Genomic DNA, 26,063 nt, shown 5'->3' on the forward strand with positions numbered 1-26,063 from the left:
GTAATTAATTCATGTACATTACAGTTCATTTACATGTACAATTCAATTACAATACATTTGTAATCGCAGTGTTGACCACCCTTAAACCTGTCCCAACCCTCCCCTTATCCCTCCTCAAGAGCACCAGAAGTGTCTCAACACATTATGCACACAGTAAGTACATTGTATTTCTTTTTTGATGCAAGCACACAGTAGCAAAGGCCACCTAATATAAAGTGGGACTTGAGTATAAATCGTAGACCCATTGACCAGTCGTCCACAGCATGAAGCCTGACAAACAAAATGTCAGACAAAAAAAAAAAAAACACTGGAAGCTCTGGGCTGTGCAGGATAATTGAGGCCTATCAGTCCTCGGTGTGCCATTAAAAAATAACATTCGCACTGAGAGCAGCAGCGGGAGAAAAGCATTTCAAATGAGAAACAAGCCAGACCTACATTCCACAAGAAATAGGTTTCTCGACAGCACTTATTATTGCAATAGCATCCATGCGTTTTTTCCTTGTTCGCACTGAAAATCAAGCTAAACAGCAGAAATATCGCAGGCACAGGCTTTCTGCACAGCTCATCTACTCTTCTACGTCATTCAAAAATTGGGCTTTATTTACATGCTCATATCTAGAGGTAAAGTCAAATTTAACTGATGTGAGCAGAGGAAAAAAAAAACAATATTTCACAGATTTCCATCGGACGTGAGCCGAAGTTTAAACAGGAAGCACATCAAACGGACTGTACTCCTTCAAAGTCTTCTTGAGTTTGTGTTAAATAAAATATGGCGTCCTCCCTGACTTCATCTAAAGTCAAGTCCAAGGGACAGAAACCACAAAGAATCCGCAACCAGGAAATAAACAGCATTTTTAAATGCTTAAAAATGTTAAAAAACGTTTAGTCATGAAGAGCACAGAGAATGAAACGGGTCTGCTCTATTTCCAGATCACTAATTAAATATGTAAATGTAAAGTCAAGTGCCTTCATTAAAGCTAATGAGGATGTATCTATTCGGAGTCAATTTCTTAAGTTTTATGTTAATTGTTTGAACTTTTGACAGCTAGATTATACTGGTGACAATCATTTTGAAAGGCAGTATATGCTTTTTCATCATTGATAGCTTTTTTATTGATATAATTTTGCTAGAAATCTTCATTCTTCGTTGATCACTAAAGTAAAGATCTACTCTTATTTTCTTTGCCATATTATATAGAATATTTAGCGATATAAATTCCAAAATGCACATTTTACATTAACACAACCTTCATAAATTAGTTGTTTTCACAACTTTGAAAGTTCTTATAATTAATTATGCTTTAAAATATGATATTTTTATTTGTGTATATATATATATATATATATATATATATATATATATATATATATATATATATATATATATATATATATATATATATATATATATATATATATATATATATACTACCTGACCAAAGTCTTGTTGCCTCTCTAAGTTTTAGGAACAACAAATACTAACTTGACTTCAAGTTGATCTTTTGGTATCAGAAGTGGCTTACATGAAAGGCAAAGGCCTCTAGATTATGCTTATTTTACCAAAACAAAATATGATCATGCCTTGATTTTTAAATATTTAATTAGGACAGTAAGCTCTGATTTTGCTTAAAAGTCACATAACAGAAATAATGTACATTATAGAAGATAAAGTCATGTTGCAGTGGAAAGGGAATTAATATTGTGTATGACTCCCATGAGCTTGGAGGACTGCATTTATACAGCTCTGCAATGATTCGAATCACTCATTAATAAAGTCATCTGGAATGGCAAAGAAAGCGTTTATGCAGAACTCCCAGAGTTCATCAAGATCCTTTGGATTTATTGTCAATGCTTACTCCTTCATCTTACCTAGATTTAGACAAACTTAACAATGTTCATATCTGGTGACTGGGCTGGCCAATCCTGGAGCATATTGACCTTCTTTGCTTTCAGGAACTACATTTCAGGAATAAACATGTTTTAATATTGGTGTTTTAGCTGTACTGAGCTAATTAAATTAACTTTTTTGTTAAAAGTGGGTGTTCTTTATTTACCAAAGTAATTTTTAGTTATAGAAATCTTAAATAAACCTATTTTTTCTTTCATTATGTTAATTTCATTATGTTAAATGTGTTTACACAAAGACAATTATTTAACATTTTTTATTATAATAGATGATAAATACAGCAGATACATAATCAATTTAGATATTTTTAGAAATGTACTTTTATATTTGCTGAAGTAAAAACTATTTTATTGAATGTGATTTTCTTTTCGATTTATTCTTTAAAAATGGTTTTTGCTTTACAAAAAAATCTAATTAAATAATGTAAATACTGATATTTTTGGTAGAACGTGATGTTTAAAATTAAATGCCATGTAATTGTATTACAGTTCTTCAAATCATTTTCAACATTAACAAAGAGATGTTGTCAGAGCATCTATACTACACACTAGGGATGTCCAGATCCGATCACCTGATTGAAAATCGAGCACGATCAAGCAGTTTCAGACTCCATCGGAATCGAATCTTACCTCCTAATCAGGGGAAGGTAATTTAGAATTTTATATTCGTTTTTTTTTATATTTACTGCTGCATTAAAGTCCAAAAGTGAAGAACTGATGTTATTTATTACTTGATTGTTTAAGTTAGCTCACAGAAGTGCTTTGTTTGTTAACAGTTGTTGCATGTTAAAATAAGGTGAATTAAATAAAAAATAAGAACATCCTGACTCGTTTTCTTCGCTCTTCTTTATTCTTTTTTTATGTATTATAGAAGTATTGGATCAAGTTTTGGTATCGGCAGATCTCAAAATCAAATGACTCTGATTTGAACTCAAGTGCAAAAAAACCTAATCATGACATCCCTAATACCCACACAATTCCTTTATGTTGTCACTACACAAATCGAATAAGTTAACCAGCAATATTTTTTTGTGGATTATATTTGTATTATAGAAGTATCGGATCAAGTTTCGGTATCGGCAGATACTCAAAATCGAATGACTCAGATTCAAACTCGAGGGCAAAAAACCCTGTTTAGGACATCCCTAATGTACACACAATTCCTTTATGTTTTCACTACACAATTCGATAAAGTTAACAAATAGTAATATTTTTTGTGGATTATATTTGTATTATAGAAGTATCGGATCAAGTTTCGATATCGGCAGATACTCAAAATCAAATGACTCAGATTCGAACTTGAGGGCAAAGAAACCTGTTTAGGACATCCCTAATACACACACAATTCCTTTATGTTGTCGTTACACTAATTGATTAAGTTAACTAACAGTAATATTTTTTTTATGGATTGAACATAAAAACAATTAAATTGTCTCCTAAAAACCCTTAAGAATTAAGTTGTTTCAACTAATTTTAAGTAGCTTAAACAAGCAGAAAAAGTTATGTTTTGAGTAGTGAAAAAGAAGTGCAAAGTAATTTAATTAATAAAGAAAGCCAATCACTCTTATTTTTTGAGCTAGGTTTTCCTTTAAAAATCTAATTTCGCTAAATAAAAAAGTATTTGGAGACATAATAACAGAAATTAGCATTTTTGACGAAACCTTATCTTCATTAGCCAACTTGACAACACAGCACGTTACAGAACCTTTTGCTTCCAAGACATAAAATGAATGTAGAAGATCAATGAAAGTGAAAGTTCAGTGGCAGCACAGCACTGAAGGGATAAACGACAGTCCTGTCAACACAGCCTCCAGACGCTCTCTAACAGGCTCCAGGCCTTAAAGCGAAGCACTGATTGGGCTGAGACTCCTCCACTCCACTGCGTGCAGAAATGTCAAATCAAAAAAATGGCAAAAAGCCAGTTTACTTGAACTCGGTCCATCATACGTGTCCCTAAAGATAATAGACACCTGGCAGACGGCCAAACGCCGCAGTGCTACAGGAACTCCACTTCCAGTAACACTATTAAATGACGACAATCACCTCAGCGTGAGATCCTCTTTTAGTACATTGCTCTTTTTTATTTATATCCAGTCATGTACAGTACAGTACATTCCCTCACATACTCATCAAACAGCTATTTCAACGTCTTCCAAGTCACTGTTTTTATAGGTGACACATCATGAAAGCCGTTTTCTTTTAGTCCTATTATTGGATCCCTCATGGGGAATTCGAAAAATGCGAAAAAAGGACAATCCACTTAAGTGTTTTTTGGCAAACATGTGGTAAAATGACTTTGCTTCACTAGTGATGTAGAAAGGGAGGGGATTTTATTTTAAATTGACTGGCCTTTAAAGGATTAGTTCACCCAAAATTTAAAGTTCTCCTATTAATTACTCATCCTGATATCATTCTAGTCTCTCGAGACCTTCATTTCAACTTCAAAACCAGCCTGATCTCACGAGGAAACATAACTATTTCACGTTTTGTCAGTTTAGTGGTTCATTTGTACGAATTTGTACAGTTGTATGGAAATGATTTCAAAAAGGAGGCGTGGCACCAAACCCCGCCCCTAAACCCAACGGTCATTGTAGAATAAGTAAATCGTACTAAATTGTATGACTGAGACATATGAATTCATACGAATTAGTCACTAAATTAAAAGTTACGAATTGCTGTGAGACAGTGTTGTCATGATAAAATTGAGATATTTTAGATGAAATCCAAGAGCTCTCTCATCTTTCGTACAGGAACAATCCCAAGAAGAGGAACCAGAAAACAATCCATGTGACTTCAGTGGTGCAACTATCGTATGAAGCAATAAAACACTTCAAAACACTCCAAAAACAAAAATAAACAACAACTGTAAATATAACCTACAACTTAAATACACAACACAACATCTTTACATTGGCTCCCAGTTACATTCAGAATAGATTTTAAAGTTTTATTACTTGCCTATAAATCCTTACATGGCCTAGAACCTCAACACATTACGTGTTCCAGAAATGATCAGATGTGCTCCAGCATTAGGCACATTCAAATCAAGACTTAAAACACATCTGTTTAGCTGTGCCTTTACTGTATGATCACTGTGATACGTCCGGCAGATCGCACTATGTCATTCTTTCAATGCTATCCCATGGCAATTCGTAACAATTTTATATATTTTGATGTGATTTTACGCATTTGAACGATCTCATTTGCTCATCCCCCAATGGGCGTTGGGTTTACGGGTAGGGTTGGGTGCCACGTCTCCTTTAAAAAATGTTACATTTTCATACGACTGAATTCACCTCTAATCTGACAAAACGTAAAATAGTTATGCTTCCTTGTGAGATCAGGCTGCTTTTCTTTATTCCTACATTTTAATGTTTTAATCATTTTTATTCTCTGTTGTTTTTATTTCTTATGTTTGCATTAAATTACCATTGTGTATGAAATTTGAACTTTTATCTTCTCTTCCTCATCACGTCATTAGGTTGTGTGTTGACATTTTCAGCAATAAAAACAATCTGTTTAATCTGACATGGAAAACCTAGGTTAAACTCACGGGAAAATGTAACTATTTAACGTTTTGTCAGTTTATTAGCTAATTTGTACAAATTCATGAAGAGTTCAGACGTATGTACGATTTTTAAAAAGTGGCAAATCTAAGCCACTTTTTTCTACTAAACGAGATCATGCAAATTCATATAAATTAGCTGCTAAATCAATAGGTTACAAATTTCTAGCATTGGCTTTTTTGCATGCAAAACTGTTCTTGGAGCTTCCCATGAGTGACATGGAATGTTTTCTTTTGATTATGTTTTTTGCCTCCTTTTTTTTTTGCACTGTTGCCATTTAGGGAGTATAAGACAACTCTTGGATTTCTTCTAAAATATCTTAATGTGTGTTTTGAAGATGAACGAAGGTCTCGGTGGATTTGAATGACATGAGAATGAGTAATAAATAACATGATTTAATTTTTTTTTGCCAAACTAATGCTTTAATCAGTACATTTCATGCTCTATATTCATATCAAAAACATGTCACTTTATATTTTGTGAATGTTCTCAAATGTCCTTTCTGAATGTGCTTGTTGACATGCTGTGTGGCTAATGATGCTAACGTTACCATTGTCTGCATTCATCCTGAAAATGCTCACAATCATAATTCATAAACGCACATCAGCCACAGTATAGTCAAGTGACTGACTTTTTGTTTGTATCTGTACAGATAACAGAATTGTGGTCTAGTGCATATTAGAAAGATCAGACCAGAACCATTATATGCTAACCGCTAATCTCAGTCAACTTTACTTCACAAGAGCTACATAAATATATTCACTAACCCTTCAGAAGTTGTAACCTCTTCCTCTCCATCATTGTCTGACTCTAGTATGAACATGGGAAGCTTTAAACCACTACTTATATTGTCCATTCTTGACATTTTGGATGTGTGAGATTAGCTTGTTTTGTTGTTTCTTTCAGAATAGAATGAAGACTAAAAGAGATACAGCTATACGTCAATATCAAATCCTTTTTTAACAATAATTACTATTTTTAAGTTAGTGTGAGGGGTAGGTTTAGGCTTGAGGTAGGGGTTAACCTTAATAACAAACATTGTAATTGGTAATTTAATAAATAATATAAATAATTTGCATAACTTCCGGCCAGAGCTGTATCCCTTCTAGAAACAATAGATAGAATCAACCTGATCTTATGCGGAAACATAATTTTTTTTTTTTTAACGTTTTGTCAGTTTAGTGGCTAATTAGTACAAATTTATATGAGTTCAGTTGCACCAAACCCAGCCCCTAAACCCAACCATCATGGGGATGAGCAAATCATGCTAAATTGTACGAACGAGATCATACTAAATCATACAAATCAGCCCCTAAGTCAAAAAGTTGCCGTGAAATAGCATGTCAAAATAGTGAAAATAGTTCCACCCCTCGTCTGAAATGCTGGAGCTCATTTGCATTTAAAGGAACACACACATATTTTACACATATAATTGTTGGTGTGTCTCAAGCTGAAACTTCACTGGAGAGACTAGAGATTTATTTTCCATTATATGAAAAGGGGTATAATGTGTGTGTGTGTGTGTCTCAGAGCCTGTGTGTTCTCGTCCTTGTGCAGGAGCAGTGAATGAGAGCGAGGTGCTGACAGAGTGTTGTCAAGGCGACAGATGCGAGTGCCTGAAGTGGCCTTCTCTGAGCCTCGGTGAGAAACAGGCCACGGTGGCCAGCAGGTTTGTCAAAAGATATTAGCGACTGGAGGAAAACGAGAGCAGGTGAGAGTCCTGTGTGCAAAACCTGATGGAGAAGGATCCCACTGAAACCCTCCGACTGTCAGGCTGGGTATCTATTTTTGTGACATACTGGATACACTATTGTTCTAATGCTTTAGGAAGGTGTTTTCATTTTTTGGAATGAAATGCAGTATGTACGGTAATAAATGCACAGATTTTTTGATTTTTAAAATATTTTAAGACTTTTATTTGAAATAAAATAGTTATTATGTTTTTAATTTATTATTTATTGCCTTTCAGTTTTTCCAGAAAAAATAAATATATCATAAAATACAATCATATGCATTCAACATATATTAAATATTAGAAATAAACAAATTCAATGCATAAATTAATACAATTAATATATTATGAATTTTTTATAAATAATACCACTGGACAACATTGTTTATACACTATTTATATACAGTATTTATATAGTTTTAGTTTTATTAATAACTTAAGTCATATTTTAGCTTTTAGATTTTTTGTTTTCAATTCAATTCAATTTAATTATCTCAAAACAATATTTTTCTTATTTAAATTGAAATATTGTTATGCTTTTGTTGTTTTCCTCATCTAAGATAAGCTGCTTTGACAATCTACATTGTAAAAAAACGCTATTGCAAAGAATCAGATTAATATTGAGAAGTTTGGTAATATGTTTTGCCATTATGACATTTTTCAAACCTAAAAGTTATTATAACAAAATAATGTTAATTATTAACAAAATGTATTAGTTACATGACGAAGCCATTTGACTATCTTGTTCATAAACAATGATGTCAGGACTTTTCATTTTGATGACCAACACCGTCATTGACATGAATACTTGCTTTTGGGGAATGAGCTCTCCATTTTGAGCATGTGACATGCTTTTGCAGGTTATCAACTAGGTTTTGCAGTTTGTACTAATTGTTTTGAGAAATGCATTAACTGTTGTGCTAATGCAAATAGTGTTGTGAGAAATGCACCAAAGCCACGGAGAAAAACTGTGAATTAAACTAATTATTAAACAAAATATAAAGACTATCTAATTATTACAATTGGACATAATAATAATAAAAAAATAATAATATTAATATAGTTGTTAAAATGTTGCACTTTTTGTGTGTACACTATTAGTGCATGGGCACTGTTGTGTGTAACATTTGTATGTTTATAACCACCTTAAATTATATTAGGGGTCGAGAGTCACTGAAATGGATGAAAAGTTTGAAAAACCTGAAATAAGTAATTGTTTTTAACTAGCAATGATGGATGGATGGATGGATGTAGTAGATAGATAGATAGATAGATAGATAGATAGATAGATAGAGATAGATAGATAGACAGACAGACAGACAGACAGACAGACTGACTGACTGACTGACTGACTGACTGACTGACTGACTGATTGATTGATTGATTGATTGATTGATTGATTGATTGATTGATTGATTGATTGATTGATTGATTGATTGATTGATTGATTGATTGGTGGGTGGATGGATGGATGGACGGATGGATCCAGTAGATAGATAGATAGATAGATAGATAGATAGATAGATAGATAGATAGATAGATAGATAGATAGATAGATAGATAGATAGATAGATAGATAGATAGATAGATAGATAGATAGATAGATAGATAGATAGATAGATAGATAGATAATGATGGATGGATGGATGGATGGATGGATGGAGTAGATAGATAGATAGATAGATAGATAGATAGATAGATAGATAGATAGATAGATAGATAGATAGATAGATGATGGATGGATGGATGGATGGATGGATGGATGGATGGATGGATGGATGGATGGATGGATGGATGGATGGATAGATAGATAGATAGATAGATGGACGGATAGAAGCTTATTATTATTATTATTGTTATTCTTAATTCTGCCTTACATCAATATTTTTAAAAGCAATATTAGATGGATTAGTCTTACATTTTATTTATTTGACTTGCCGTTCTCCTGGACTGATTGTAAGTGACTGTGACGACAGGATTGAGTTAATGTTGTTAGTGTAACTGCACATTTCACTGTCGATCTGAGCTCTCGTGGAGCAAATCTCAGCACTGATCCTGCTAACAACATGTGACCCACTTTCCGGACGAGTGCTTGAGGAGTTTAGCTGCCCGTCATGCTATTCCTGCCATACCAAAACACATCAACATCCTTCCAGGACTGAGCTTGAGCTGTCAGACGGGGGGTCAGGATGTGATTTCAGAGGACTGTGGCGTTCCTTCATACTGCTGTTCAGGAGAGGACCGTTGAGAAAACAGACACAAACACACCAAGAACTAAGAAATCCACCAGGTTTTAATTACAACCAGTATACAAAAATAATGTGACAGGACAGAAAAAGCCAAACCAAACTGGGAGTTGGAATGTACACGCTTTTGTTTCCGCTCCAAATAAAACCCAACACACACGTTTAGAGGAGTTGTTCAAACAATTCAACGTTAATTCTCTCACCCTCAGGCCATGAAAGATGTATGTGACTTTTATTTCTTTAGCAAAACATTGAAGATGATTTTTAGCTGACTTTTAGTTGGCTTATCATAAAAAACAAGTCAATTGTAACCAAAGGAAGAGAAAATGGGGCAATGCAAAATTAATACTTGTGTGCTCCTGATGACACATGGAGATCTTACAAGTCAAAATTATTATTTTAAGCAAGAATCTGAACAATATCTACAACTTTAATACCTTTAATGTGAGAAAATTATTATTTTAAAGCTAATTCTTGAACTAGTTTTCTTTTAGATATTAGTATCAGTACGTTAGTCTGAAGGATGTCTAATATGCTCCAAAACATAACATTTCCATTTAGAAGATCTAAGCTTGCTATTCACTTCCGCCTAAATCAGGGGTGTCCGAACTCGGTCTTGGAGGGCCGATGTCCTGCAGAATTTATCTCCAACTTGCCTCAACACACCTTCAAGGATGTTTCTAGAAAGCCTAGGAAGAGCTTGATTAGCTAGCCCAGGTGTGTCTGATTGGGGTTGGAACTAAACTTTGCAGGGCACCGGCCCTCCAGGACCGAGCTTGAACATGCCTGTCCTAAATAGAGCAAAAGTTTTTCTGACGTCACCTCATACTTGAGTTTCTCATCAAATCTTTTAACCAATTAAAGGCTACATTCACACTGCAGGCAAATGCAGCCCAACTCTGATTTTTTTTGCCTGCTTGTGAATCAGATCTAATTTGATCATGGGAGTGAACAGCCCAAGCCACATGGAATCTGATCTTTTTAATTCTGATTTGTGTCACATCATATGTGGTATTAAATCTGATACAGATCTGATGTTTTGCAATGCGACTGCAGTGTGAACAGTTATGCTTCATGTGTTTTTTTTCCCAAGTTTTTGATCGGCATGCATCATTCTGGCTCTTACTACATACAGGCGGCTGATTGGTAGTGAAATGGAAAGCAGGGCAAAGACCTAAATAAAGTTAAGGTTGTTCGTTTTATTTATTTTTTCAGAACCACACATGGAGCTCATTAAATAACCATTAATATTTAACCAAAAATACACCATTCATTTAGATTTAACAAGCATTTACTGCATAAAATATGAATAAAATACTGCATACATGAAATATTTCATGTAAATAATTCATTATCATTTTGATAATTTTTTTGATTTATGTGGTTTATGTTGTTTTTTCCGATAAATTAAAATGAATTAATAGTAATTTATCAGACTCAGCAAACAATATCATTATGAGGACTGATGAACCTGGCATGGGCCAGCCTTCCTAGTAACATTTCAGTCCATAACGCTTCACTTTTTCCACATCTTACAGCCTCATTCAAAAATGGATTCAATTCATTTATTTCCCCAAAATTCAACACACAATACCCCATGATGACAATGTGAAAAAAGTTTTTGAAATTGTTGCAATTTCTTAAAAATGTTAAAAAATTTTTTTAGAACATTTATCATTACCATTTGATGAGCCTCCCCATACAGTTTGATAGAGCGCTTGGACCCGGAAGCCACTTCACTACATTTATCAAGCGAATAGCAACTACTGACCTTGTTCTTTAATGCGTAAGTGTTTGTTTTTTGCGATAGTTTTAGAACTTCCGATTCAGTTGACGGGAAAAAAGACTAGAAATAATAAACGCTCAAACTACTTGCTCTATACTCTTAGAAATAAAGGTACGCGATCTTTCACTGGGGTGGTACCTTTTCGAGAGGTACAAATTTGTACCAAAAAGGTCCATATTAATACCTCAAGGGTACATATTAGTACCTAAACATTTTAAGAGGAACCCTTTTGGACTTTTAAGGTACTAATATGTACCCTTGAGATATTAATATGGACCTTTTAGGTGCACATTTGAACTTTTCAAAAAGGTACCACCCCAGTGACAGATCACGTAGTGTACAAACAAGTGTGCACATGACTATACGGACAAAGCCGAATAATATAATAAAAAAATGTCAGTTTGCAACATCAAGCAGCACAACAAGCTGTTTTTAACTGTCACAATCACCAGCGATCTACCACCTGAGATCGCTGGTAAACACTTCGTTTCACAAGAACTACAAATCCACCATGTTATGGACTACATATTCAGTCATGCAGCACACACACACCTGCTCCAAGTCTCCTCTGTTTAGACTTTCACAGCTGAAGTTGCTCTAGAACTGATTCATGGACTATAAGTACTGCTCAAACACAAACACTGTCGCTGAGTCTTGTTATCTGTTTAGTGATGTTACAATGCGTTTTCCTTGCCTTGCCTTCCATGTTTGATTGTTTTGTTTGATCATTCCTGCATGCTGCCTGCCTTCTGACCCTTTCCCTGCTATTTCGAGTACGGCTCTAGATTGGCCTCATGCATCAATTTGCTCCTGTGTTGATCATTGCTTGCCTGACCATCCTGTTAATAAAACCCTGCATTTGGATCCTCACCTCCGTTGTCAGTTTGTCACATCCCTGTTACATTGACATCTAAAAAAAGAACGGAAGTGAATGAGACCAGAAGCCTTGAGCCAAAGAAACAAATGGCTGCGCACGCTTGTACACAGAGAATAAGATCAATAAAATTACAACAAGAGTACTTTCATTGTACACTCATAAAAAAACATGTTTTCTGCTTGTTCAAACAACTCATTTAAAATAAGCTGAACCAACAATTCTTGCGTTTGTTTAGGACAACCTGATTTTGATTGAAGTTCAGTCCACCTAAATTTGTAAAAACTAATGAGTTAACTTAATTCCTTCATGCTCCCTCAACTTTTGTGTAACCCTGCATTTTTACACTATTTCATGGTATTTACAGTAGTGCTATTGTATTTTTTTCATGTAGCATGTAGGTTTTTACTTTAAAAATAAGTTATTTATTGTGAAAAAGGTTATAGATCAGGGGTGTATAAAGTGGGTCCTGGAGGGCTGGTGTCCTGCTGACTTTAGCTCTTGCTTCAACACAACTGCCTTGAAGTTTTTAGTATACCTAATAAGAGCTTGATTAGCTGGATCAGGTGTGTTTAATTTGGGTTGGAGCTAAACTTTCTAGGACACCGGCCCTACTGGACTGAGTGTAGACAACCCTGCGTTAGATCATTGAAATGAAACTCTTTCTTTTGTTGTTCTTTTGTTGTTTTTTAACTTTGTGAAACTTTACTTTGTGTATTTGTCAAAAATATCACTTTTATTTTGCCTGTTTGTGTTTTTGACTCTCAAAGTGATACAATCTGTTGACTTGCATTTTCAGAATCACCAAAAACCGTGTATTTCAGCTCAAGATCTCCTCTATTGTTGTGCAGAAGGAAAACATCTCCATCTTCAATAGCCTGAGGGTAAGTAAATTAACAGCTCTGTTTTGCCTGAACCATCCCTTTATACATTTTTGTCAGCACTAATCAGTGAAGCATCTTTGTAATGCTAAAAGTCTGACTAAATATCTTACACACACACACATAAAAAAGCAGCCAAACGCAGAACAACTGAATGGTGTGGAGGTAATGCAGGCCTGCGTATCAATTAGTAATGTGTTTGCTACTGTAGTTCTCTGATTTATTTATAGTATTCACAAGTAGCTGATGAGTGGGAACAAACCACAAAAAAAAACATGTGTGGAAACTCAATTTTGTATAATGGCTCCTGGTTGCTTGGAGTCTAGAGGCAGATGTAAACTGGCGATGCCGTAACCCATTTCTGTTGTCAAAAATTAAGAGTAGTGGCTGCGTAATTGCCTGCCAGGAGCATTGGTTTTTTTTTTTTGAGCCTGGCAGCGTTTTTGCCTGCTGTGGCACCATTTTTAGAGAGGATTAGGGCTCTGGTGGTGCCCACTTCATTTGGAGTCTTTCAGGGTTATAAAACCACATGACTGCTGAAGAATGGAGGACACTAGTATGAATCTAGCTAATGTCTTATACTAAATGGAATAATACTGGTGTATGGCAGTGTAATAGTTTCTCACGTTGCTTTTATAGGCGGAGAATAAATCCTGGATGGACACAGTGTATGGCAGGGTGATTTGAGGGCAAATCTTGCATAAAACACTTGTCCGGTTCATATTTCTGCCTGGTGATTTTATTCATTTATGTGGAAATCAAACTTTTTAAAGGGCACCTATGATGAAAATCATCTTTTGGAAGCTGCAAAACTGTCTTTAGGTACAGTGTGTCTGTCATATTGGAGTGATATAAACCCTAAAGTCCCTTTTTTTTATTTACTGCATTAAAATAGAATTTAAATTTCTGTGATTTTGAGGCCCAATCAATGTGACGTGGGAGTGCAGTTTTCTTCCCCCACTGAATTAATTGACAGGCACCATGTTTTTATAATTACATGTATACAAAACATTGCAAATAAACAGGGGTTCGATTATTTTTTAAAATTTATTATAAACTTATTTGGTATATTTGACTAATGAGCTGTATTTCAGCTTCATCTGATTTCATCTGTATCACTGACTGCTGTTTATCTGATGTAATAGACATGCACATGTGAACGGTAGGTGGGGAGAAGCAGCTCATTTGCATTTAAAGCCAAAGGCTACAAAAACAGCTACAATGTACTCAGACACCAAAATGAACATATTCTGGAGGCTATAATAAATTATCTGATGAGTACTTTGAGCCGAAACTTTACAGACACATTCTAGAGACACCAAAAGCTTATCTTACATCTTGTCAAAGGGGTAAAATAGGTGCCCCTAATACATTATTATTATTATTTACAACAACCAAAATGTTTTTGTCAAAAGAATTTGCATTTAATTTTAGTACTATGGATTAAAACGATCACATTTTAATTAAGTAGTCATTTACAATTTATTTCATATTTTTAATTGAACTTAATCACATTTTATTAGTCATGACAAATTCCATGATTAAAATTTTGAAATTATTTAGAATAATAAAACATTAAAAAGTACCATATCAAAAGTAACTAAGATGTAAACACTTCACAGCATTAAAGAAAATAAATACAATTTTAAAAATCACTTTTTGAATATTTTCATACTTTTTAAATGATTGTATTAGTTAAATAATTTTAAATAATTAATTTATAATAGGTTTTATTTAAAACAACCAAAATGTTTATGTCAAAAGCATTTACAGTACATTTTATCTTAGTTCTGTCCCTGTTTATCATGACACCATTTTAATTATATCATGGTAATTATGTATTGACATACATTTCATTTCATATTTTGAATATAACTTTTATCATTTGTTTTTATTATTGTTTTTATTAATATTGATTTGCTAGTAAAAAAAGCCATGACCTAAAATTTGGCATAATTTAGAATATCATTTACAGTATTTTTCTATTTAAAAGAAAGAAAAAAAAAACATTTACTCAATATACAGTAGAAGTCTAAATTATTAGCCCTCCTGCAAATTTTACACATATTTTCTAAATGATGTTTAACAGAGCAAGGAATTTTCCATTTTTTCTATAATATTTTTTTTCTTCTAAAGAGAGTCTTTTTTTGTTTTATTTCGGCTAGAATAAAAGTAGTGTTTAATTTTTTTAAAACCATTTTTACAATTTTATTAGCCCCATTAAGCAATATTTTTTTCGATTGTCTAAAGAACAAACTATTATGTTTAGAAATGTGTTAAAAAAATATATTTTTTCCATTAAACAGAAATTAGGGGGGAAAGTATACAGGGGGCTCATAATTCATAACAATTCTGACTTCAACTGCACATATATAATATATTCACAAAATGAACTAAAATGTAAAAACATCATTTAAGGAAATACAATTTAGTAGTTTACATTTAAATGTTTAGATTAGAACATAAAAACAGCATCCAAACTAATGCATATTGACCAATAAAATTCCTTGAACTAATTTTCATATTTTTCCAGGCTTGTGAATCACATATTAAAACGGCTCTTGTATTTCCAGATTTTCACAGGCATCATATGAGCAGGACATGTGCATGAGATTCACCCGCTACAGTTGAGCACATGAACGTGTTCATCTAGTGTTCACGTCTTGTCACGTAGAGAGCTGAAAGTGTGTTGTTGAGAGAGCAAAAAGCTGTCAGTGCAAGAACTCAATCAAAGCTAGTGTGCGAATCCGCCAATCTGTAGTGTGTTTTCATCAAGCCAGTCACTAACTAGTGTGTGTCTGGAAAGCTACATGTGCTGAACTCGCAGTTTTCCCTTCCGTCAAAAGGGCCATTTACACGACAACATTTTCAGCCAAAAATTGGAAACTTTTGTTTGCTTATTACACAATGGTGACGTTTTAAGAACTAAAAATGCATTTTTAAAAATGTATCACCACACGCATGTCATCTTAAACGCATTAAAAAAATATTAAGAGTTTATGTGTGTGTGTGTGTGTGTGTGTGTGTGTGTGTGTGTGTGTGTAGTACGTCTTAGGTATTAAAGCAAGTGCAGTATGTGTCGATTTTAGAGACAAGCAAGCGTTAACAAGCATACAAAGCAATGGCAGAGTATGGTAGTAGTGGCAAAAGTAGATCTTACGGCAAATTGTAACGTTTTGATTTAGTGGTTAAATCGTATTTATTTAAACGTTATCATTCATACATTTTAGTACAATCTCCTCATCCCCCAATGAGAGGGCTGGGGTTTGGGCCATTACATTTGAATAAAATCGTATAAGTTTGTACAATATTCGTACAACACGTTAGTCAATCGTACTGATTCATATAATATTTGTACAATACGTAAGAATATATATATAAGTTACATTTCATCTTTAGTTCAGGCTGGGTAGTGTTGCTGCTGCTCAACGGTTCTTCAACAAAGTATTTCTGCTGCATCCCGATTCACAAACAATCCATACTAAATAGTATTCGAAAATAGATTTACTTTGTCCCAAATCATTTTAATTGTGAAGATTTTTATACGTGTACATAGCACATCTTAGGAATTTAGGCAGGCGCAGTATGTGTCGATTTTACGGACAATACGTTTTTCAATCGTTTTAAGTTCTTCGAATATTTGTACAATACAAAAGGATATATATAATAGTTACTTTTCCTCGTTAGTTCGGGCTGGTTAGTGTTGTTGCTGCTCAACGGTTCATCAGCAAAGTTTATATTTATTTCTGCTGCATCCCAATTTGGATGCGATGTTGCTTGGAGCCACGCCTTCTTTTAAAAACCATATGCTTTCATTTAAAAGATTGTACAATATTTGTACAAAACTTTAAATAGTTTTCTGGGTTGTGTTGTTGCTGCTAAATGGGTCTTTAGCAAAGTGTTTATTTTCACAATTCAAATAGTTTACATATTAAGTAGTATTCGAAAATAGAATTACTATGTCCCAAATCATAGTATGTTGAGATGAGTATTTCCGAACACTGAATTACGAATCTGAATTCCAAAGTATAGATCCATGCGTTCTTTTACAGCTAATATTTCCCACAGGACACTGCGTGTTTTTTATGATTCCCACATTATATTTAATCTGCAACAATGTAACTTTTACGAAGATGCGCTTTGCTATTAACTTCTGAATAGCTACGTATGAAAACACCTGGGGAGATTTTTCTACATAAAAGACACGTGCTAGGCAGATTAACCTGCGGCTGCATCTCCAATATGATAGGAAATTACACATCAATGGAATGGGCATGATGGGACAAGATGATTGACAGGGAATGTTGCTAAGCAACAGAACAATCAGTTAATGAGTAAGTATAGAGTCTCTAAACTTGAATATTCTTCCGTTACACATTTATTTTAAAATAGTACATACTTTAAGGATGTGGTATAAGTAGGTGAACTGGGATGCAGCATTCACAATATACCAGCACAATCTCACGGCAATTCGTAACTTTTTGATTTAGTGGCTAACTCGTACAATCTCATTCATATAATTTAGTACGATTTGCTTATCCCACAATAATGGATGGGTTTAGGGGGCGGGGTTGGGTGCCACGCCTTATTTTTAAAATCATACATTTTCGTATGACTGAATTCATATAAATTTGTACGAATTAGCCACTGATCTGACAAAACGTAAAATAGTTACGTTTCCTCGTGAGACCAGGTTAAATATATATATATATATATATATATATATATATATATATATATATATATATATATATATATATATATATATATATGGTAAATTATAAATACACACATCAGCAACTAGTGTTTAAAAGGCGTTTTTGGATGTGTTTTGCTGTACGCTCATGAATTCCCATCCACACTAATCATTAATTCCCTACAGGTGCTGTTAACAAATAAGGTGACAGCGCCAACTTCTGGCCTGGCATATATATAGTAGCAGTATTTTTGGCAGTTTTCGTAGATATGTGCTAACATGAATAGGTTTAAAAAATGTTGAAAAATACAAAGAAAACACTTCCATTTTTGACTATATAGTTGTCGTGTAAACGTAGCCTAAACCAGAGCACTCAAGGCAGCTGAGGTCATTCTCGTCCACTATTCAACTACTTCTGCTTTTATATTTGGTGCTGGCCACGAATGACCACTAATTCTGTTATTTACAGTACAGATAAATAACACTTTTCTCACTCTGGAGTTCTCGATGATAAATACATACATATACAGTATATATATACCTCACACACAGGACACGTCACGTCAAGATACACATCATCAACACCTCACAGGACGGCACTGGTTTTCCATCCATAGTATATAAGAAATAAAACAAAACGAGAGAGTATAGTTTGCTCTCACGAGATCTTGTAGTACAGCAGTTACGTGATGTGATATGAACCTGCAGGACAGTTGTAGTTTTCATACTAACAGTAACCCAGTATTCTGTCCAGGTGTTTTTCATACACATAGTGTTACAACCTGACAACACAACACGACATTCAGAGTGAATGAATAACAAGTCGGAATCAGCGCAGAACGACATCCACAGCTGATGAGCTAATAATGAGTCGCACCGTAATGCGGCGCAATTAAGGGAACGTCACGTGGGGGCAATTTGCCGCTGCTCAGGCAGTCTTGTTTTTCTTCTTTCTTTAATATTGTTGATTGATTGCAGTCTTTAAGTCTGGCATTCATTTACAATATATAGGATTTCAGCATCGCATGAGTTGCGGCAAGCTTCCAACCCTAAAACACATCCCAGAAGGCACTTACATCAACTAAACAAAGCAGACTTTTTTTTTGATTTGGGATATTGAGAACATGTGGATTGATGGTATCGTTCTTTTCCAAACATTGCTGGGTAAGCAGGTTATATTTCACTATAAAATGTTATATCAATAGTAAGGGACCTATTTTGCACAAAGGAATTCTTATATCAACAAGCAAACAAATATACATATACATGTTTTGATCAGCTTCAAATATATATATGTATATATATATATATATATATGTATATATATATATATATATATATATATATATATATATATATATATATATATATATGTATATGTATATGTGTATATATATATATATATATATATATATATATATATATATATATATATATATATATATATATATATATATATGTATATATATATATATATATATATATATATATATATATATATATATATATATATATATATACATACATATACTTACATACACACACATAAATACATATATATATACATATACATTTATATACATATACATATATATACACATATACACACATATATATATATATTTGAAGCTGATCAAAACATCAAACTTGTCCTAAAACTACTGAATCACACCCATTCTTGTCTTAGGCTGCATTTACACTGCATGGTTCAAGTGACTCAATTGCGATTCTTTTCTTCCATGTGGCACAGATCGGGTATGGCTCATGCACGTGTAAGCAGGAAAAAAATCACATGGATTCCGATTTACTCGAATCAAATTCAAGCCTTGTTAATATGTGGAAATTTATCTGATATGAATCGGATCTGGGTCCAAATTTCACCTGCAAATGCGAGTCGCGCAAGTCTGATACTTTCATTTCAGAACAGACTTCAGCAGAGTCCCAAACCCAAGTACCAATCTCATACACTAGGACTAAAAAGCTTTTATATTGTCATGTAGCACAAGTATTTAAGCATGTTAACGTGAGCGAGAGATCGCAATATCCGTCAAGTAACCAATTTAAGCAAATATAAAACTAGTGCATACATCACATGCATAAATCACGCTATGACCATTACATTAAAATGCGTACTGGTTTAAAAAGGCCTAGATTAAAAGAAGATGGCTAAATGAGAACTTTTCTGTCATACACTATAGTAAAACAGCCGGTCAAAAAGACATAAAAAAAATTAAAAACCCTACAAACAAATTAAATACAAGAACAGAGAAAGGAGGGCTCTTTTATTATCAGCTGTCAGTCAGCGCCCGCACTTTTTTCCCTGGTCATTGCGTTTTTGCCATGTGCTGTGTAAATACAGACAATCTGATCCGAGTCACTTTTAAAAGATGATGTAAGCTGGTCAATAAATCGGATAAATCGGATACAGTCACAAAATCGGAATTGACCATCAAGATCTGCAGTGTAAAATCAGCCTAACTCCAAGGCCCAATGCCAAGTCTATTTTTTTACCCCTACCCATTCTCCTTGGCCCTTGAAACAGTGTGAGGAAGGGCTTCAAATTTTTCCCGTAAGAAATGGGACACCACTACAACACCTGCACACCTCATCATATGTCATCATATGTTCAATTGACGATTGCGACAGCTGTAGTTAATCCAGTTGTGTTATTTTTTGGCATTTATCTTCAGAAAATCACAGAAGGTAATGATAACATGTTTTCATAACGATCTAATATGGCAATAAGCTCGTAAATGTGCTGTGTATTACTACCATGGCCATATTCATCTATGTAAACACACGAAAACAACATTAACATTATAGCAGACACTGTAAAAAGGGCATTCCCAGCCAATAGACTTTACTGACAGGGTATTCGTGTGTCATCGAGTGTTGGATGTGAAGTATGTTGTGGGACGACTATACAGGAGTTATTACTATGGATTACTGATAGTGAAATTTATCATTTTTTTAGCGTTTTTTAAAGCATGGCAGTAAAACACATGTGACTATATTAAAACATATGTTTGTTTGTTGTAAAAAATGTGTAAAAATTTGAAAAATACTAAATTGTGCATCTTCTTACTTCCGTGTGCAGCCAAGCTGTCAATGTAGCTTGTGTATTCTGGAATACCCATTGATTTCAAGAGTGGTCCCGAAAAATCTCAGTTTCAAGGGCTATTTAGCCCTCCCCCTTGGGCCTACGCCTTCAAGCTAAAAAAGAATTGGGACACTGCAACCCCTTCACGTGACACACAAATTGAGGGGTAGGGGAAGGGAGAGGGCCAAGGGCCTAGAATTGGGATTGGGCCTTAATCTTGACTAAATAACAACCATACTTTGTCTTAACTTTGAAAACCATTTTTTAACCCAGTTCAAACGTTGACAGCAGTTTATATAAATATATATATGGGTCAAAGATGTGATTTGTCCAATCAAATAAAGTAATTGTTAATAGATATATTGTATATTGGTCTTAAACCAACATGTTTATATCTATCTGTTTTGATTCTGTAAGAAAATGCAACCTAGACATATTTCTGATTTCACTAATTAGTTCTTATGTAGCCTTGGGATTGTGCAAATGAGAACATGGCATGACTATCTAATCTTCAATACTAATATTCTATAGCAACATTCAGTAAACAAAAATACTGTTATAACACTAATACTAAGAGTTGCGAAAACTTGATTTGGCAGCATTTGTCTTCTTGAGTCTTAAACGAATCGATTGTTCTCATCCATCACTTCGGTATAGTACCTCACAACACATCACAGGTCTCTCTGAAAGCATCAATCTGCCTGACATTGACTCCAGTTCCGACTAAACAGGTGACGTTAATACCTTAATAACACTATGCACTGACAAATTAAGCTTCCCTTTTTCTCTTTCGGCATCTTCATTTCGTCTGAGTTATCAGTTTGAACATTTCAAGGCCTGAGCAGCTCTCAGAAAAGTAGCTTCGCCATCCTTATTTTTCAGTGCAGTGATGCAACTTGAAGAGCTTTAGGGAGGGAGCGGGGGGAAATTAACAGCCTTGCAAGTCTGCAGCGTGGGTGAACACTGTTGGCTACAGTAACTACTGCCTTTACAGTCACTGGGTCCAGATAGCATAATCTCCAAATTACTCATGCTATATCTGCTTTGCTGGATATGGAGTTCTCTCTCGGTAGTGTCGCATGGGTGAGTGTGTTGCTCCTTTGTCATTATCAGTCTAACCTTCCTCCACCGAAGCCTCGATGCTGTGAAACCAAGGATGAATGAGTCACGGCTCAAAGTAATTCAAAGCACCGCCGAAGCATCCATACAGGCTGAATGCTATTATGCAAAACACGCACTCGCCCGACATCCGAGGACAAATGAATCCACATCTGGACACACACTGTTATGGTTACCCACAAACTGTCTTTGTTTGTCGTCAAAATAAAATAAAAAAAACGGTTGGTTTGTGCGAGAGGCTTGGAAATAAACTGCTGACCCACTCTAGTTAGGACACGGTGAAGCAAGTGGCCTAATCTTGCTGCCGAACATACGGCGAGAGCGCTTCGTCCCTTGACCTTTTTTCACAGCTGGCATCTTTTCAAGACTGTGGACTCCGCTGAACCTGGCAGCATATGCCGCCTGGCTTATCGCTCCCCCGCCGGGATCCATCCAAATAATCCAGCACTCAAAGGCACATCACTTGCGTTTCTCTCAAACGGCGATCTACGATGTGCATTAATCGACTTAATCTGTTTTAGCCAAGTTAGTCGACAACACAATAGATTTCCTTCTGGAAAGAGTCATGCTAATGCGAGAGGCTGAAGTTGAGCTGTGGGCGTTTGGTGTGCTCCTGTCTGCAGTTTTCAGATGTTGCGTTTTACGGTCTTGATATAACTGGATTAATCAGGACGGGGGAAAACACAAGCATCCGCCCAAAGATGCACTACACGGCTAATGCACAGCCTTCTGAATTAAACATGGCCTGGAAGAAACCATTCCGCAGAGGTTGACAGGAAAGAATGAAGAAAACATTATTACACCTCTGCCTAGAGCCCCTCGAGTCATTCAGAAAATTCCTTTAGTGTAACAAGACAACCGATTAATGAACGAGAGCTAAAAAAAAAATGGTGGGGGGAAAGTTAAAAGCGTTCCCAGCTGGAGTTGATCGGCGGCACAGATGAGTGACCCAGATGCTGGAACGATGGTTGCGTTTGCTGTTTTCGGTTTTGCAAACAAAACATCCAGCTGTTCTTGAAAACGACATTCGATAAAAGACGCAGTATGCAACCTGGCGATAGCAGCCTCAGCTTCTGGGTCACAGCTTGCTGAGCCACTCGCGCGAAAGTAGCATTGACAACCCTTGTATGGGTAATCACAAGGCTTTCTGTGCACTTCAAAGGGCCTGCTTGAGAATTGAGCGCATGGGAGTGAATGAAATATGAATTCTGGGTGTTAACAACAGATCACACGACAATCGATGCAACCTCTTATTTTCAGTCAGTGTTTTGCATTAAAAGTGAGCATTGTGAGGTGAGCAGCTAGTTGAGTTTTCTGCTTGATAATGAGTGCTTTTGTCCAAAGATTTGACGTTAATCGTTCTGCTTTCGCTCCTCGGGTGGCACGTTTCAGTCTTTGCTTTAAAAGATCAAGTAACTATGAGTCCGGCGTAGATGTCTCTAGTCCTCTAGACGTAGATGGCAGTCCGGGAGATGATCGACCCATCTCGCTGAGACTCCATGTCGTCATCCAGGTAAGGTGCACACTCATCCTCGTGCCGGTGGATTTGGTAGCTTGGTGGAAGTCCGCTGAAACGGTCGTACCTCTCATCTTCTTCTTCGTCCTCCAGACTATCATTCATGGCCTCAAACTTCCGGCGTTCAGCCTCGTTGAGGTCTCCACTCAGCAGGATGTCGTGAGCAGTTGGTGTGCTGGAGGTCATGTGCGGGAACTCGTTGCATTTCTCCGTCAAGGCTCCGGGATCACTTTCCCGATAGGTATAGATTGGTCCGTTGTTGTTGGCCCCTGCTCCATTCTTGCTAGACTTCTTGCCTCCGAAAAGGCGGGTTTTGTTGCCGTAAACGCTCTGTTCACCATCAGCAGAATATCCATGCTGCTGACGACGACTTCGCATGATTAAGACGGTGACCAACGCGCCGACCAAAACGAGGGCCAAGAAGCTCCCCAGGATTGCTCCCGCCACCACGCCTGCACTGGACGGGTCTTCAGTCGACTCTGCACAAATGAGGGGCACAAATGAAGAACGTTCTGCTCGATGGTGGTAGCTATTCTTCACCATACGTTGTAGTAGTGGTGTGCGATTTGGTTTAGACTGTGAAACGCTTTTTTTTTTTTGGCTGCCCCCAGTTCCCAGCTACAAGTCCTATGGTGTGAGCCAAGTTTGCCCCGGATCCGGTTCTCGATTCGAGAAAACAACACGTTCCGTCTATTCTCGGGAGCTGACCGGGTGAAATTACACTACACAAGTGGAGAGTAAGAAAGAGAAACACACAGATGGAGAAGGGATGTAAAAGACTTTGTTACAGTATGGTCATGCAAAGAGGAAGAATCGTAAGTTAAACTGTAAGTTACACTGGGAATGCAACTAAGTGGTCAGTTTGCATATTCCCAATAAATTCCCGGGAATACGTCCAAGTCACAAACACTAAAGCAACACCTGCTTCAGAAAGGATTAGCCCCATTTCATGCTGAAGCCCACAGGGCCTGCATGAAACGCACAGTGTACACAGGAAGTGATGTCTATATTTGTATAAATATAGTGCTGGTGTAGTCAAAAAAAAGTAATTATGTTTACAGTCTAATTTAATCAAAAGTTTTCTACCCTAGCCTGTTTGTTCAACTTTAAAAAAAAAAGCTACAGTGCCTCTCAAGTCCACAACATTGATTTTGGCTACATTACTGTATTACACAGGTCAATATATTAAAAATGCTGGTGCTACAGCTAAACTAATAAATATGCAACACAACAGAATTATGCAAAAGTGCTTGAGTTTGAGGTTTTGTAAGAAGCTGAAATAGATTAAAATTATGCACCCAGCTCACTGAAATACAAGCCAGATCTTTTGCATTTTCTGGATAAACCTGGTGGTGCTTGACAGTGTAAAGCTTTTTGCTACAATGCAAAGGTGCACTGTCAGAAATAAAGGATCTGTCACCGGGGTTGTACCTTTTCAAAACGTACAAATTTGTACCTAAAAGGTCCATATTAATACCTCAAGGGTATATATTAGTGCCTAAAAAGTACAAAAGTGTTGTTTTTAAAAGTTTTAGGTACTAATATGTACCCTTGAGGTATTAATTTGGACCTTTTAGGTACAAATTTGTACCTTTCGAAAAGGTACCACCCCGGTGTCAGATCGCGTATCTTTATTTCTGAGAGTGTGTTGTTGGTGCCAAGTGGTGACTTAATAGGATAGTTCAACCAAAAATAAATGTTCTGTCATTATTTTCTTACCCCTGACTTGTTTAAATCCAGTTTTTTTGTGTTCTGTTGATATTTTTGGAGAGTGCTGGAAACTTGTAACCCCTGACTTCCATAGTGTTTTCCATTTCCACAGCTGATTTCCAGTGCTTTTCTTTCACGTTACATTTAAGATAATGCTATCTAAATGAAGTCTCTTATCTCTATCAATTAGGGCTCATGAAACATCAAGTTTACCAATTTACACATAATGAGTGTTACAAGAAAACAAAACAGCTCCTACAAACAAGATTGATAGTGAATCTATAGCAACAGTTCCATTTGGTTTTCCTTCTATGGAAGTCAGTGGATACAGGTCTACAACATCCATCTTCAAACATCCATCTTCAATATATATATATATATATATATATATATATATATATATATATATATATATATATATATATATATATATATATATATATATATATATATATATATGGTTTGGATGGTATAAATGATGCCAGTATTCATTTTAGGCGTACTACCTCTTTAAAAAGCTTTTAAATGCATTATGTATTTCTCAAGATGCCCATTTTGAGAAAACATACTATAATTATGTCCATACAGTATCAAGAATCTGAAATAATAACAAGAGATCATTTAAAAACATGTAGGGTTTACTGAAATAACTAAAAAATATTCAATGGTTAAAGATACATTCATTAAATATGGCCTATGTATTGGGAAAACGGCATTACTTTTAATCACTCAGCAACTCTTTCTGTATGTTTCATTGGCACACCAACAAGTAACTGTTATTATGGACAAGTCAATGAATCAATCATGATACTGATTCATTTAATCTCTCAGCAACTCCTGTATGCTTGATCAAAACACAAATGAGTAATGACTGCTTTTACAAGGGAGTCGATGAATAATTTACTCCAGTAAAAAGATTAATCATTTAAAAA

At 35.4% G+C, this 26,063-nt stretch overlaps 1 protein-coding gene across 2 annotated transcripts in view; it reads right to left on the minus strand.

Annotated features, from left to right (window-relative positions):
* pvrl2l (PVR cell adhesion molecule related 2 like) overlaps positions 1-26,063 on the minus strand; it is a 332,887-nt gene that overhangs the window by 109,482 nt on the left and 197,342 nt on the right. Inside the window, exon 7 of one of the 2 annotated variants that reach the window (NM_001430892.1) lies at positions 20,339-23,900. The exons of the other annotated variant lie outside the window; for it this stretch is intronic. Within the exon in view, the coding sequence (NP_001417821.1) occupies positions 23,353-23,900 (548 nt within the window). The 3' untranslated portion in view covers positions 20,339-23,352. Of the gene's footprint in view, positions 1-20,338; positions 23,901-26,063 lie in introns of those variants that run through there. 2 annotated transcript variants of the gene reach the window in all.

Source organism: Danio rerio, chromosome 19 (genome assembly GCF_049306965.1).
Source record: "Danio rerio strain Tuebingen ecotype United States chromosome 19, GRCz12tu, whole genome shotgun sequence".
Classification (NCBI taxonomy): Eukaryota; Metazoa; Chordata; class Actinopteri; order Cypriniformes; family Danionidae; genus Danio; species Danio rerio.